Source organism: Lepisosteus platostomus, chromosome 4 (assembly GCF_059453375.1).
Source record: "Lepisosteus platostomus isolate fLepPlt1 chromosome 4, fLepPlt1.hap1, whole genome shotgun sequence".
Taxonomy (NCBI): domain Eukaryota; kingdom Metazoa; phylum Chordata; class Actinopteri; order Semionotiformes; family Lepisosteidae; genus Lepisosteus; species Lepisosteus platostomus.
The window spans coordinates 13,802,978-13,818,459 of NC_142614.1; the positions used below are offsets into that span (position 1 = coordinate 13,802,978).

At 41.1% G+C, this 15,482-nt stretch overlaps 1 protein-coding gene across 17 annotated transcripts in view; it reads right to left on the bottom strand.

Moving 5' to 3' along the window:
* The window catches only part of pdlim5a (PDZ and LIM domain 5a), a 124,328-nt gene that overhangs the window by 14,385 nt on the left and 94,461 nt on the right, over nt 1-15,482 (bottom strand). For 16 of the 17 annotated variants that reach the window (XM_088628621.1, XM_088628622.1, XM_088628630.1 and 13 more), the window contains 5 exons: nt 15,251-15,328; nt 14,145-14,273; nt 13,519-13,653; nt 9,060-9,146; nt 5,006-5,187 (listed from right to left, as the gene is read on the bottom strand). In XM_088628621.1, coding sequence (XP_088484747.1) covers nt 5,006-5,187; nt 9,060-9,146; nt 13,519-13,653; nt 14,145-14,273; nt 15,251-15,328 — 611 coding nt within the window. The remainder of the gene's footprint in view (nt 1-5,005; nt 5,188-9,059; nt 9,147-13,518; nt 13,654-14,144; nt 14,274-15,250; nt 15,329-15,482) is intronic. The other variant, XM_088628629.1, reaches the window with a different exon arrangement.

Here is a 15,482-nt window from a genome sequence, read left to right on the forward strand (position 1 = left end):
GGACACATATTTCCCCTGTCCACTGTCAGAAAGATGCATGTTCCTGGTCAGGGTGGCAGCAGCCTGTCTCGGAAGCTCAGGGATTTGTGAAGAATCCGGAACATCCAGAGAGGACACGCAAGCATGGGGAGCTTGCAAACCCGACCCAGACGACGCCCTCATGTAAAACCCAGGACCCAGGAGCCATGAGGCTGTGTCACTGACAAACACTCTTCCCTAAAATAACTAATCTAATCCCAGAATTCCCACACCTGCCAGAATCCGAACAGCTTCCAAACCTGCTGGGGGAAGGGGGGAGGAACACAATAGAGCTGCAGCCCATTATGTGATCTCCTGTCACAGCCTGGGAGTCAGCCTCTCAAATAATATGTTTTTGTTCTAAATGTCTGTACACGTCTTACTAATTGTCATTGCTTTGGCAACACTGTAATTCATTGGTCCTGCCAAAAATGCTTGTTTAAATTGAAAAGCATAATAATTAGCTGTTAGAAAATATACAACACAGTCAAACAGACTTTGTGAAATCCACACCAAAAATAAGCAAAAGGCAGAAAATGAGAGGAAACCTTTCCACTCATTTGGCTCCTACACATTTTTCCTTCTCCAATCTCCATGTTTTCAACATTAAGCCATCCACTGACAAACTAGCAGAAGGCATTTTTTTCCTAAACCTCCAGGCCTATCCTTCTTCAAATATACTGCAACTGGTAATCTGGTTTCAAATACAGCATGCCAACACTCACTGTACACACTGTACTTACACAAACCTTTATTTATGTGTTTTTACTAAAACAATTTTCACATTTTTCCCCAAGAGAAGCTATTTGGCCCACAATGCCATAAAAGCTGGTGAGACTGCCGGGAATGGAGCGTGTGCAACTGTGATCTATAGCCCTTCCCTACAAGCCATAAGCACCTCGCAGGCTGCCCAACAAGTGCCTTGGAAGGCTAACCTCAGCCATTGAGTGCTAAACCTGCAGGCCACGAGCTGTGTGCCACCTGGTGCCGTGTGGGCCTTCCAAAGAAACCCTCCTTTGTTGCCTTGGGTTACTGGGCAGCTGTACCCATAATAAACTGCATCTGCGGTGCTGTGTCAGCGTCCAGCTCTTTAGGGTTCTCCCGAGGCCCCACTTATAATGTTAGGAAAACACTGTTCGTTTCACCAGACTCTCCTCCTCGTCTATACGACAGCTAGTCTCAGACAACAGGGCCAATCTGGCAGGGGCAGGGCAACAGCCACAAATCTCAATTATAAGACCACAAAGGTCTTTTAATAAATATTTATCTTAAAGCATTGCCCATACTTATGCCAGAAAAACTAAGGTGGGCCTAACGTATGAGGTTTTTTTTTGCATTTTAAAAGTATATCTTGTATGTTTCTTTGGAGAAAGGCTGCATTTTTAAAGCTAGGATTCTGGAGAGTTGAACAGCCACAAAATATTTCACAACCTGTTTGTTAAAGAATGGAAAAAATAACTTTCCATCATTAGTTTGCTTTTTACTATTACAGGTTTACGATCAGAAATCCCGCTACACAAAGTCTTCATCATCAGTACAAAAGAGACATGCTCTTCACATGCCAAGTACTGAAACTGGCTAATTAAAAGCCATAAAAATAATGCAACACTCTTGGTGCGAAAGCATGCGAGTGCACTCAACAGAAATCCCAAGCCACGTTCCTCAAATCACTCTGCAATCAAAGGACAAGAAACTGCACACAAGGCCAGCAGGTACAGGATATCAATCACTTTTCAAAATTCAGTGGTATCTTCACTTCATGCAAGTAAATAATTGCAATATATAATTACAAAACAGTACTTCAAACATGTAAAAAAATCTGCAACACACATCTGCTAACAAAAGCAGACTGAATAACATACGAAGGCTCGTGTACTGAGGTTGAAATGACCAAGCAAACCAGTGATATTTCTTGAGATTGGAAGTGCTCCGCACTGCTGGCTACAACAAACTGAATCTTGCGTCACACAACTGGAGGGCACAACCTGCAACGGATCCCTGTAATACAACCCCCTCTGTTTTCCCTCAGTACACAGCTCAGCGGGCCGTCCAGTACTTAATAAGATACAAATGGGCAGCTCGTTCCACTGCTCTCCTCTACACAGACAAGGAACAATAAGGAGAGCCTTCGCAGAAGCTGCTACTCGTAAGAAAACACTCTTCAAATGCAATAATACAATACAATAACAGTTTTTTTTTCACTAGTAGTAAAAACTAATTTATTGTACATTGGACAATTGCGTGGAAAAATAATCATTTTCCAGGTCAAGTCTGAGCTTGAATCCCAGAATTTTCTTTGTTCTTCCTATAATATTTTCTAAGAATACGGTGCAACTACTTTTTTAATTCCACATTAGAATATATAACACCATTTACAGAGCTCCCACAGAGGCTCAAGGATATTTCAAGAGTTTTCCAGGATATAGTCCCAGGTACGGCATTCTTCAGAAACATCAGACCTCATAACAAATGAATACACTTTTCACTTTTCAGTCCATCTTCTTCTCTTCGTCCTCCTTCTTCTGATAATTGGCATTTTACAGCACATTTCATTCAAAATGATCTCAAAGCTCTTCACATAGCACTTTTTCTACCAGTGAAGTGCAAAACCATCTTGGTTAATGCAAGGCATCTATTATACTGTACATCAACAGACCCTCTACACAGCAGAAATTGCAGAAATTCACAATACGAAATTGCTTCATCCCTGTACTGACCAGGTTTTCAGCCTCTCAGATTTGACAAGATCAGATGAAAAGATCAGTGTTTAAATCTAGTAATTTTTGTGCATCTCAAACAAACTTTGAAAAGTGGAAAAGTCTACATTTGGGTAGCTCTAGTCTGTCTGGCGGTATGGAAGTGAAGCGTAATACCAGAAATATTCATTGCAAATATAGTTCATGTTTTAATACTCAATTTCTCAATGACATTTATTGTATGTGTAAAGGTTTTTATAAACATGAAACAGAACAATTTCACATAATAGAAAAAACAATCTCTGAAAGTAATTTGTAAGTATAATTAATTTTTATCCTTTTTTCAAGGCCTGGAAACAAGATTTTCATTTTTTTTTCCAGGATGCACTGGACATCTGATTCTGATGCAAGAGGTCTGATAAAATATCTAACATGTCATCAGGGTAAAATAATCAATCGGCTTCTTGTATGAATGCAGAACTGACAGGACAATCACCGGGAGAGAGAATGTATTGTGCAAGACTTCTTTGACCTGACGCCTTAATATATCTGATTTTCACACATCTTCACATGAAAATATCCAAATTGCAAAGAAACTGTTCCAATATGAAAAACTTTAATTTTTAAGACAGTTTTTAATTATTTTAATTGAATGTCAAATCTGTTACTAATCACACCAATATTGTCAAAAATCAGTTGGTACAGAGGGGCAAAGTTATGAACAGAAACTATCAAACAAATTCTCAACTGAAGACTTATCTTAGTTCAGATGGGTTGTGCCCTCTAGACCAGGCATGACTGAAATCATTTAAAAAAAACTATGTTCACAGCTGAAATTTTATTTAATTTGAAATTTTCACATATGGAGTTTAAGTAAACTCGGCAGTTTCTTGTCACAAATGGACAAAAAGAACAGTTACAGGACAACAGCCTGGTGAGGACTCCTGCAGCACTGCCCAGACTGAATCACACATTGTGCAGACCTAGTTTGTGCTGCCACCAGCTGGCCGTTTATAAGAACTACAACCTACTAAATACGGTCACTTACTGTAGGCCCCTTGTCCTGAAGCAACTGCACGAGCATTACACAGTAAGCAGGGGAAATTAACTGCCAAAATTGGTGTATTCTAACACTACAAAAACTGAAATTTTAGTTTCCAGTAACTTTTTCTTTTTCTTATGTGTAACTATTTATTTTAACCTGCAAAGGAAAAGGGACTGGTAGAGAGATGGAAGAGGGATAATCTATAGATATAAAGTTAAATTCAGATACTGTACAGTATATTCCTTAATAATTTGTAAAATAATAAGGTCAAACATCACATTTTCTTTCAATGTAAAATAGCAAAATTTGTAATAGTATGAGCGGATAATCATGCAAATTTCAACAGAACTGCGGTTAAAGTTGTTCCACTTATGGAAACTAGGCAAACTACAGAAAAAACACAACCTAAGCTACTGTAAATAAGACATAGAGAAGGATAATAAGAGCTGGCAGAAGGGAGAGAGTTTGTGAAATCAAGGGGATCTCAAATTCATCTGTTAACTGAGCACAGCAGCCGAAAGCTCGCAGCTCAGCCAACTGATTCACATGTTGTCCGGAGGTGATTAAAACAACATGTCAGAAACTGGAGAAAGCACTGTACCTCTGAAATCCCAGAAAATGAAAAACAGATGAACCTCTGGCAACAGGAGACGTCACACAGCATCAGCTCTGACCATCCCAAGCACCTCTATGAACTCACTTTCAGTGAAAGCTGTTTGGCCATGGACATCAGTCATGCTTAATTAGGGAAGTCCTCCCTTAATTTCAATTTGTGGGAATCTCTTTGGCCAGAAAGATGGACAAAGTCTTGTTATTTACCCCCTCTCTCTACAGGTTATCAAACTCTTGAATAGATGTGTATATCTATACAATACCTATTACCTTACATATTAACATATGGACCAAGCTGTACTAATCTTGCACATACTTTGTTAGGGATGATCGGATATGAAACACAGACCAGAGTGCACAAGTGGAAGCTACGTGGATATACAGTTTAATTCAAGAACATGAGGCTCCTCTTTACCCAAAGGCTTGTGGGAGTATGGGACAATCTACCCAGCCATGTAGCTGAAGCTGGTACTCTATTGTCTTTCAATAAACAAGTTTCTTTCTTCTTTCTTTTAAAAAAAATAGGTTAGATTGGCCAAAAGGCCTCCTCTCGTTTGCAACCTCTCTTATATTGTTTGGAACAAAGGGCTAAAGACTGAGTGAAAGCCTGGCACAGACCAGGGAGATGCTGTACCTGCTGCATGGCTGGTCTGCCAGCTTGTAGACTTGGCAGTGCCTGGGGCTGCAGAGGGTTTGAAGGCTGGCACAGAGCCCTGGCTGGAAGGCGGAGGTCTGGGGGCACTGCCTGGAGCCTTAGTCATGGTCTTCACAGCAGAGGTCACGTGAGAGCTGGGCTGGGCTGGTTCTGGTGCCTCACTGCAATGAAACACAAAAGCACAACACCCTGTTGGAGCCTGGACTGCACACCTGTATTACACTGTCCACCCCCTCCTGGACTGCACACCCGTATTACACTTTCCACCCCCCTCCTGGACTGCACACCTGTATTACACTGTCCACCCACCTCCTGGACTGCACACCTGTATTACACTGTCCAGCCCCCTCCTGAACTGTATTGTTCTGTCCTTTAGCAGTAGAAGCCCACCACCACCACCACCACAGATGTAAGGCATCCCAACAGCCCTTCTCATTTTTCATAACCAATAACCCCCCCACTTTACAATTTAAACAGAGCAACTTCACATCCAAGAGGTCTTACTTACAGACATCTGTAAATGAGCAATTGATTAAGAACTGAAATCAGCACGTGTTTCAGCTTCAACAGAGTAGACAACTGACCTTCATCTTCGAAAACAGGCAAGATTTCTTTCAGTATATATACTGTATATACAGTATGTGTACTTTATCTTTTCTGTCATCATGGATTGTTGAACATTTGAAAAAAAAACCCTGAAACTGCACAAAGAGCAGATCTTTCATCGTAATACACTTAACTTCTGAATTAAATGTATTAACTCCAGTTATAAGTGGTTGTACATACTTGCAATATGATATGTCTTTGACCCACATCATCCACTATTTAAATGCAAAGAAGGCCATTCCACAATATCACAGCCCTTTTGTTGATACCAGTGGATATTAATGGTTAATGCATTTAGACAAGAAGAGGGACAACCTGAAAACAATTACACAGTTCAGGTTACGGTAAAGGAAAACTTGTTTTAGACCTAAAAAACACCAAAGATTTCTGCAGTTTATCATTTTAAGCTTGTAGGACCTCCTTGAGTATCAGTTAACTTCACCTTGGACTGCAAGGGGATTGTTCCAGCAAACTGCCTCTTCAGTCAGTGCTGGAGGCAGTAAGATGAGCAAAGCTGATGCTGCTCAAACAGAGACTAAGGTTATACTATGGAGTCTGGCTGACTAACAAGTGATCTTTTATTCAGATGTGAATGGTGCCTTTCATGTGAAAAACAGAGTCAAGCAACAAGCAAGGGGCGTATTTTATAGTGTTTGCCCACAGCGCGATTTTTCCACAGATAAATCTTCTGCTCAGGGCCTGTCACAGGTTCGGGGCTAAATCCACAGTGTGCACAGAGGGCAGCCTGTCCGCACTCCAGACACTAGATACAGCAACCAATAAAACTCACAGAGCATGTGGAAGCAAATGGCAAGAGCAGAGATACATTTTGTGAACCACTTTCTGTCATTTTCTGTGCAAAGGAAAAAATAAAACCACTGTATAGAATGAATGGAATGCTGCAGGTTTTCAACATTGGTACAGCCCAAAGAGTGCTTTAACTTCTGGATCATGAAAATACAACTTAACAGCTTGAAAGATATTCACAGTGTTCAGGAAAGCTTCGCATCTGTACAGAACACCCTTACTAATATTATTATCAACAGGCACATTCATTGGAAAGTTAACTTTTTCAGTCTAACTCTGATTAAAGAATTGATTAAAGAAGTGCACTGTCTCACCTGGACTGCACAGTGAGGCACTGGGCTGGGCCAAATCCCTTCTGCCCCTGGAATGTATTAAGTCCCTTTGTTTTCTCACACACAGAACAATTACATTGAATACACAACTTCAACAGTGATTGATATGGCGAATAAGTGAGGCACATTCCCATTGAAGATCCACTGATATGGTCACCACAAATATGGGAGAAAGATCATATAGTGTCACCATAGACGCTGCCTATAGAAATTGATTAATTAAGCAAGTGATATTCTGAAGATAAAGAATAAAAGAAGAAAAAAGAGAAAATTAGAAACAAAGCAGAAAAACCTTACAGAGGCTTAAGGCAGAGTCTGGAGTCCTCATGTCTGAAGCCAAGCTGTGCCACAAGCTGACCATTACCCAGAATGCTCAGGGTGTGGATTTGTGGTAGAGCTAACATGGCCAAGTGTCTTCAGGAAGACAAAGCAGCCCCATCTGTAAGGACCCTTGACTTGAAGCACAAAAAGTATTCCAGATGCTGGCCTTGTGCCAGTGTGTCTGCTTGGCATCAATGACAGATGATGCTTTTCTTCCATTCTTAAACTTGGAACTGCAACTCGGTAGTTTCTGTATCACAACCACTGTGCAGAAGAATGGAGCTGGGTTCATAAAAGACACACCGGCCAAACAGTGTGTGCTGCCTGTTTTCTGAGGCACTTGGAACGTGCCAAGGAACTATTTCCAAATACACTTGAAAAGAGGTTAAGTTTCTCATCCTCCTCTGTTTACATTGTCTTATGAGATTCTATGCATGTCTCATCACATATAGTAAAATATTCAAAGCAGTCTCAGGTCTACTGTAATATAGATCATGCATTATTCAGCTTTCTGTAGATACTGTACGTATTTTAGACTTTCACAGAAGACTTTTCTCCTATATCTTTGTTGCACCTCTGAGGTAGCAATCTAGTTTAAAAACATTGTTGAGATTGGATTAGATCATATTAAGCAAGATTTGAAGTGCAAACATCATAAGTAACGTTTTGCTGTGAGAAAATAAGACCAGCTGGAGTGTGTAGCTAGTCTTTTGAAAAAACCTACATTTGGACCAGATTACATTGGATCTGCCAGTTAATGGTGAATTACAAACCCAGCTCATCACTGTAGTTTTCCATTGGTAAGGAGCAAAAAATAACCCACCAAGCGAAAAAGACAACATGAAGTGCTGGGCTTGTATTTCACGAGCACTGAGAGAGTTTGTTTTCATCGAGAATCGGGGCTCAGATAAAGGCAGCCACCTCTCCTCCAGAGAAAGCCAGAGGGGACCCAGACAATTTCATAGTACTGCCGCACGTCTCTGCTGGCGTCCACCACACAGGTCTGGGACAGTTTGCTATGGTTACTTTTGCTGTAGTAACAGAAAGGGAGCTTAGCGTGAGACGGTGCACTTGTGCTCCTGGTCTCTGGCCAGCAGAGCTGGTTTCCAGCTGCTCTCCTGTGACAGAGCTCCTTATTCAACGACTTCAAATCAGCCACCGCCAGCTCACCGTCCGCGCTTCCAGCCATGAGAAAGCTTTCAAAACAAACAAAAAATAACTGACTACTGTGCCACAATTTTTTAAGCCTGAGGCTTAAGACGTTGGCAAAAGCCAAAATGCCTGAAAGCCTCAGAGAAACCAAGGCAACCTCAGGTTGACTTAAATTTATGAGAGACAATTCAGACCCACAGACCAGGAATAATTCTGGTTTCTCTCGCTTGTATTCCCTCAAGTGCAGCATTGTATGCTTTGTAGTGTGGTGACCAATACTGAATGTCATATTGCAAGAGAGATCTAATTAAGGCAATGTGTAATGTTCTGTTTAGGTGGCCAGTCCATTAACACCATTACACAGGGCTATTCTCATCCAGATCACATTCCGTAAGACAAAGTTTTGTTTTTAAAAAAAATCAAACAACAAGAAGGACATTTAATGTTATTTTACAGCAGCCAGTGATCTCTTCAGTTTTCTTTCATTCCATTTCATCCTAATATACACTTGAGAAAGAAAAAGCTCACACAGGTAACATTTCTGCAGCTGGGGAATTAGAGTCCTGAAACCTCAGATGTTTTAACAATTCCACACTTGGAGAAAATGTGCCCAGAGACCATGGCTGCCAAAGCAGACACAACAACTCAACATTAAATCTGTATATTATACTACACAAGTACAATGAACAGGGTGAAAGTTAAAAAGGTAAAGCCACTCAGTCCAGGGCAGACAGGAGCAGCAGGCCTTTCCCTTCCAGCATTTCACAGAGAAGCACAAAAAGACACACAGGATCAGTAAGAGCAGAAATAATTACCTAGAAGACAAAGGGCTGGCAGAAAGGCTCACAGTGGAGAGAGGTGGGAGAGTCAGGGCAGCAGAGACTGACTGATGCCAAGAGACACTTAGAGAAAGAAAAACAGTAAAGAGCAGGAAAGCAAGACAAGTGACATTTGCAACAGAACTGGTACAGTATGCTGGTTAAATAATAAAGGATTATGCATATGGTACATATACACAGCAATGGCCATCAATATTTACAGGACCATTAATATGTAAAAATAATAAGTAACATACAGTAAGCTTTTTAGTAGTCCCTCTCTCTATTTAGAACCCCCCACCAGGAATTTCATTAATAAAGGCAATCACGGAAAAGTGGATTTGATTAAAACTCTTCAGAGTTTAGTTATGAAACTGAAATTACGAGTGGTAACAATCTAACCAAGAAAATAGTCCAGCTGCACTTTTGTATCTCATCTATACTGTATGGCCCCATATGCAAGACGGAAATGACTAGCTAGCTGGAGAACAGGACCCAGCTGCAGCAGCTGCTGAAAACCTCCAGTGATGCTCAGAGCTCTCTGTTATTCGTTACAGTTAACTGGGTGCATCGTCCTCCACCCGCCATGCGGGAGATCCCACTGCAGTTTAAATTCCTCACTGCCTAGTTCCAGCGCCACTCCCTCTGGCCCACTGGGAAGATGGGGAGGCTGTGCAGCTGAAGATCTCCACGAGTTGAGTCCCAAAGTGCATATTTAATTCTGCTCCCCGATCACTCTCCTCAGATCCAGCTCAAAGCAGCAGCTGTGCAGACTCTACCCTCACAGCGGCTCCTTTCATCTGCAGGGCCGAAGAGAGCGGAGCTGGGGTGGAGCAACATTGGCCATCAGATGAAAAACCAGACCCACCCCTTTGTATCAAAGGAGATGGTGGAGCGGAAGACTGGAGGAGCTATGGATTGTTCAGTGTTTCTTTTTGCCTTTCAGGACAAACCCCATTATGAAAGTCTGCCTGATGTTTGAAAGAACATCAGTTCTGAAAATATGGACTAAGCACTTCGGCTCGCTCTCTGTGATCACTTCCCTGAAGCACACATAATTTAATGATGCTGGACAGAAAAGTGACACCAGGGTTACGGAATAGCACAGCTGGCATAGTGCAAGTCTGATATGAAATCCAGAACTCCCCATTTGTGCTCTCAATCTCCTCCAGTCTGGGCTTTTAGTGTCACAGTACTTTTCAATCAGGAATGTGGAGTACCAACTTTTAAAGTTTAGACACTAGTCTCAGTGAGATTTGACTCAATGTCTTGTATTTTAATACAGTGTGTTGGATAGCGAGCACTTATAAACTTAATATACATTAGGAAATACCAAGTACAGCAAAACAGATATACTGCCTCTACTTAGTACTCCAACCCATTTGAGCTTTGGTAATTTTTTATACAGCCTAAGCCATCACAAGGTGCTGGACATTGCACATGTATCAACTTATGAATGCATTCAACAAAAAATAGTTAAAATGAGATCTACTATCTACTGCTGTATAATGAGACTTTTTTAACTTTCCATGAAGTATGCAAAATTACAATAACTTTCTGGCATTAAGACCAACAAACCAAAGTTTGATTTATCATTTTGAGATTCCAGAAAAAAAGTAATTCTGTCCCTGGACTTCCTCACCAAGCTGTGCTACTTAGGCATTAGAGTGAAAGACTGATTCCGGCTGTACTGCAGCGCTTGATCGTCTTCCAAGTTCTAGAAGACTTTTGTCTGCTGTGCTCTGATGAAGCAGAAAAAGGACATATCTGATATTATCTTATCTTCATGCCCTTTAAACAAATTTACTCAATTTATATTCCAGTGTTAGCAAGCTTAAATTACTTAAATTTCAATTAGAATAGACATTAATGCATCTGAAATAAACCATATCTAACAACAAGCACAGATTTATACTGTATAAGAGCTTGCAGCTGAATCAAACTGCTATACAATGGGACTACAGGGTTAACCTTGTGAGAATAGATGCCAATTGTTGATTGGGAAGCAGAAAACAAAAGACAATAACACATTTGATAAAAATTCTTAAAGAAATGAATGCACCCATTCTGTAAGTAGTGTCTGTCTAAGTACTACGGGCCCTCTATAGTGTTTCACACAGTCAAGTCTGTCTAGGAAGTTGATAAAAACTTTTCTCAAATTATACTTTGCCTCCCTACAAAGATGAGTAGTTTCTTTGAGAGAGTCCCACTCGAAATTGGTAGCAGATCCCTCAACATGGAAAAAAAAAGAGGGATGCTTTCCAAACGGCTTTCGAACGGGTCCCAGCAGCAGGTGGGAAGCGGCCTCTTGCGGTATGAACGGCTCTTGCGCTCAGAAGAGCCCTTCCATTTGCCAGGCTGTTTGAACTGCAGTCACGCCAGCGCCAAGTTATTTCAATTTAATCATAGCTAACGCGCAACGTAATTGCAGAGATGTGGCGCAGCTGTTGCCAGGCATGCTGCTCAAAGCCAGTTGGTGCTCCAATGTGAGCCCCTCGGCCACTGTCATGCAGGTGTCTACATCTTGTTAATGGCATCAGGCCAGCCAGGCATCAGTGATATGAGCAGAAGAAATATTTCCATGGCTAGGAGGCACAGGCCCCCCAAAGCCCTGGTTTTGCAGTGATGGTCCATACACAGACTTTTACAGAAACCCTTAAGAAGACAGCACTTTCTGCAATATGGGATGAACACTTACAGATGCTCTGAACTTCCAAAGAAAGCACACTCAGAAATGTCATCACCCTTCATCGAACCAGTTCTGTGCCTTGAGCCTAGAAGCCCCGTGCAAATTTCCGATTACATACATCATTGCTACAGTTTTCTGCAGTGTTGACCATTCATAAGCGTTTTAAGACAATGTGATAATTAATTGCAAATGAATGTTTTAAAGGGTTTCAAAGGAAACAGCATGTTAAACTAAGTGGCTTATTAATAAAACATGATGATCGTTAAATACGTCCCTTTGGCAAACAGAATATGAAGAACCTCACTCAGACTGTTTTACAGCTCAATGATCCATTTAAACAAAGACTGAAAATCTAATCAAAATACTGAAAACATTACAGTCTTTATGCTCAGCTCATGCAAGCAGAGAAGAAAACCAGTGAACAATAGATGAGTCCTTGGCACTTTAAAGGTCGCTTTCCCGCTACACAATATTTGTGTTGCACACAGTCAAAAAAGGAACGTCTTTAAGAATTGTAAAACTAATGCAAATATTAAACTTTAAACATACCATAAACGTGGTCCATAACTTACAACTTCTGCTTTCAAATGCAAAGCTCATGATGTACACAGATAAGATACTAAAAATGGTGTTTTAAGTGTCTGCAAAGGTGCAACAAATGGAGAAAAGACATGATTCTTCACATCTTTTGTCTGCTCATTTGAACAAATAAGGGAATTTAGTTAATGACACTTCTGAGCGACTGAAAAAAACATGGTAACCATGTAACACACGGTTACAACAACAAACAGAATAAATTCATTTTTGGACACTGCTTCTAATAGTCTTCATGAAGAACCAGATTTGCAGTGTTTGCTGTGACTGATATACTGTAACTGTTTGCAGGTGTTGGGTTTTCACGCAAGTATTTGGTCCTTATTTTGTCCTTTGTACTGTATTATAGAAGATGATTATATTTAATTTGATGCAGTGATTAGCAATAATAGAGGGATGACAACTCCAAAAAATATTCTCTAAAAAGGAAAATTATCCTGAATGGATTACATGAAGGATCTATTAATGTGCCCTTGTAAAACAGTTTTTTTTATTGAAGTCACAGCTAATTGATATTAGAGTAAACAACATTTTTTTCTGATTTCCATAAATCAGTTTTCTATTAGTATTCCATTAAACATTTCATGTGTAATCAATTCATGCATTAGCATTTTTGTATTAAAAATAAATTATTCTGAGTTACTGTATGATTGTATGTTACAAAAGGTAAAGTGTTGTTTTGAGCTTTGCAGTAGCCTATGTTTTATCCCTTTTGGTATAAAACACTTTGCCTGCACTGTGATGTATATTTCTGTTATCGGTAAAGGTCTTGAATGAGAAAAAAGTCCATGAGAACGGTCCATTATGTCTCTCATTCAGCGCTATATTTTTAATTCCCTTTTCAATGAACTTGTGAACTGTCAGATGGGTTTTCCTTGTCTGTTGTGGTTTTGCCCACTGTTATGCATTTTGAAAGCACCATGCTTGCCATACTGAAATCAAATGTGTGTGAGCTCACAGGTGTGAGGCCATACTGTCCTGCACAAACGACACAAATGCTACTTTGGTTAACCAGTATAGACGGCAAATTAAAATCCACAGCGTTTTCAAAGCACTTTGAACAAACCTGTGAAGAAACGGTGCTAATGTACTGCATATTGGCAAAGCAAAAGAGAAACGTTCTAAGACCTAGTTAGAAACAGGGCAGTAGTTTCAAAGGGTCCTGTCCAATACCTCTTGTTCTTCTGCAAGTACAAGGCACTGGTAGTTCTCCTTTTATCTTTTGTGCGCTGCAGAGGAGGGGGCCTAGAGACAGGTGTGATGAGGAGAGCGTCCAGCAGAGAGGGCGATAGCACAGGCCCCGAGAGTCTGAAGAGAAAGTTCAAGGCATTCACAGGAAGAAAAGGAAATGCACGAAAAGAGACTGAGATGAGGAGCTGAGGCACGGCAGAGGATATGAGAAAAGCAGTGCTTAGTAGCCTAGTAAACTTTCCTTGACATCTTAAGATTTTTCCTCTTCTGAAGGTGAAACATCTGAAGCCTCTGAACATTTTTTTAAAACTCAGTGGCACACAATCACATAGGCACAAATAAGCTGAACTGGGAAATAGCCAGGCAAGGTGAGGTTAGTATTTATGAGGCCTGCATCCACTTGCACAAGATTAATGCAGCTTGGTATTAATGACAAAGCCAGGAGTAGGGATATCGGTGTTGCACATTGTAAGGAATATCAGCAAGAGGGGACTGAAAGAGCTGTGACAGCACGTTGGGAGATGTGCTACTGTTTCAAGGAACCTTGCTACTGAACATGCTCTCCAAACCAGTGTGACTGTCACTCACAGAAGGGGCAGTTTCTCTACCTAGCTTGAGTGCGGACAGCGGCAGAAATCATGGCCGCTGCTCCGTGGGCCTGGGAACTCAGGCTCATGGGAGGTGGGCAGGGAGCTCTCCTGGGAAGAGCTTCTAAAGGGTTGGACAGCAACTCCTTCCTAGAGCAGAACCCAGACAGGACAGGACAGGCAGAAACAAAGATCAATCTGGGTAATTCTGTGCAACTGCCAGGATTTATTTCAAATGCACCTACAGTATTTTACTCCAAGTGAGTACAGACAATTGAAACAATGGGTGTTGTTTGAAAACAAAGTCCAAAATTTCCATCAAATAAAAAAGGAAAATCTAAAATTAAAATATAAAATATTGGGAGACAACATCCTTCCTTCTGTCTAAAATGTCATAAAAAACAGAACTAAAGGAACTGTAAGTAGCTTTTGGATGTCACTCTCTCTTGCTTGGTTTCTCACAAGCGGTTATGAAGACTGAGGGCAGTCTGCACTGAAGCTGCACTGCTAGAATCTGAGTCCTCACATTTTGTGCATCGTTAACCAATTAACCGAGTTTTTCAAAAACAGCCTGGACAGCTGTGGTTGCAGCTTCAGACAAATTCAGGTATTTCTGAAGCTGATGGAACCCATGTGGCTCTTCACCTTCAAGGCTGTTTGATTGATTTGGATTTTCTCCAAAGCAAATTACTTTTGTACCCATTTAGGCAGTCTAATTGAAATTACTGACTAAAGGGAACAACAGTAGCATCCCACCTTTGAGTCAAACCCAAACCTTCCAGTCCTGAGGAGAGGGTACTGACCACTCCTCCACACGGAGCACCTCAACTGCTCATTGCATTGTTTTTCTTCTTATTCCACCCTGTCACATAGACTATGTACAGTAACACCCATTTTGCAGAGGATATTAACATCTGATTGACATGGGAGAAGTTATACATTAAATTTCCCATGTACTGTTTGGCATGTTATGAGATGTCAAAGTAATCAGTCAAAACTGATTCTGACAGTAACATGAAATAAGGTTCCGTTTGTGACCAATTCTCCCCAAACCAGGCTGTTGACTAACCACCCAGACAGGATGGGTTATCGGGACACAGGAGATTGCCTTTCACCTCGGGGTTTACCTCACAGGGCCTGGGGAGAGAACAGGCCTTGCTGCAGCTGTTACGGGACTTGTTTGTGTTGGAACAGACGCAGCAGAGCTGGAAGGAGAAAGGACAGAGGCGTCGTGTGAAGTCGGCAGTGACCAGGCTGGGTCAGCCGCAGGAATCTGGAGGCCCGTGCTCACCTTGTGCCAACCAGTAACAGCTACAGTACGTACTGTACAGCATTTAACATGAACACGGTGTTAGGATG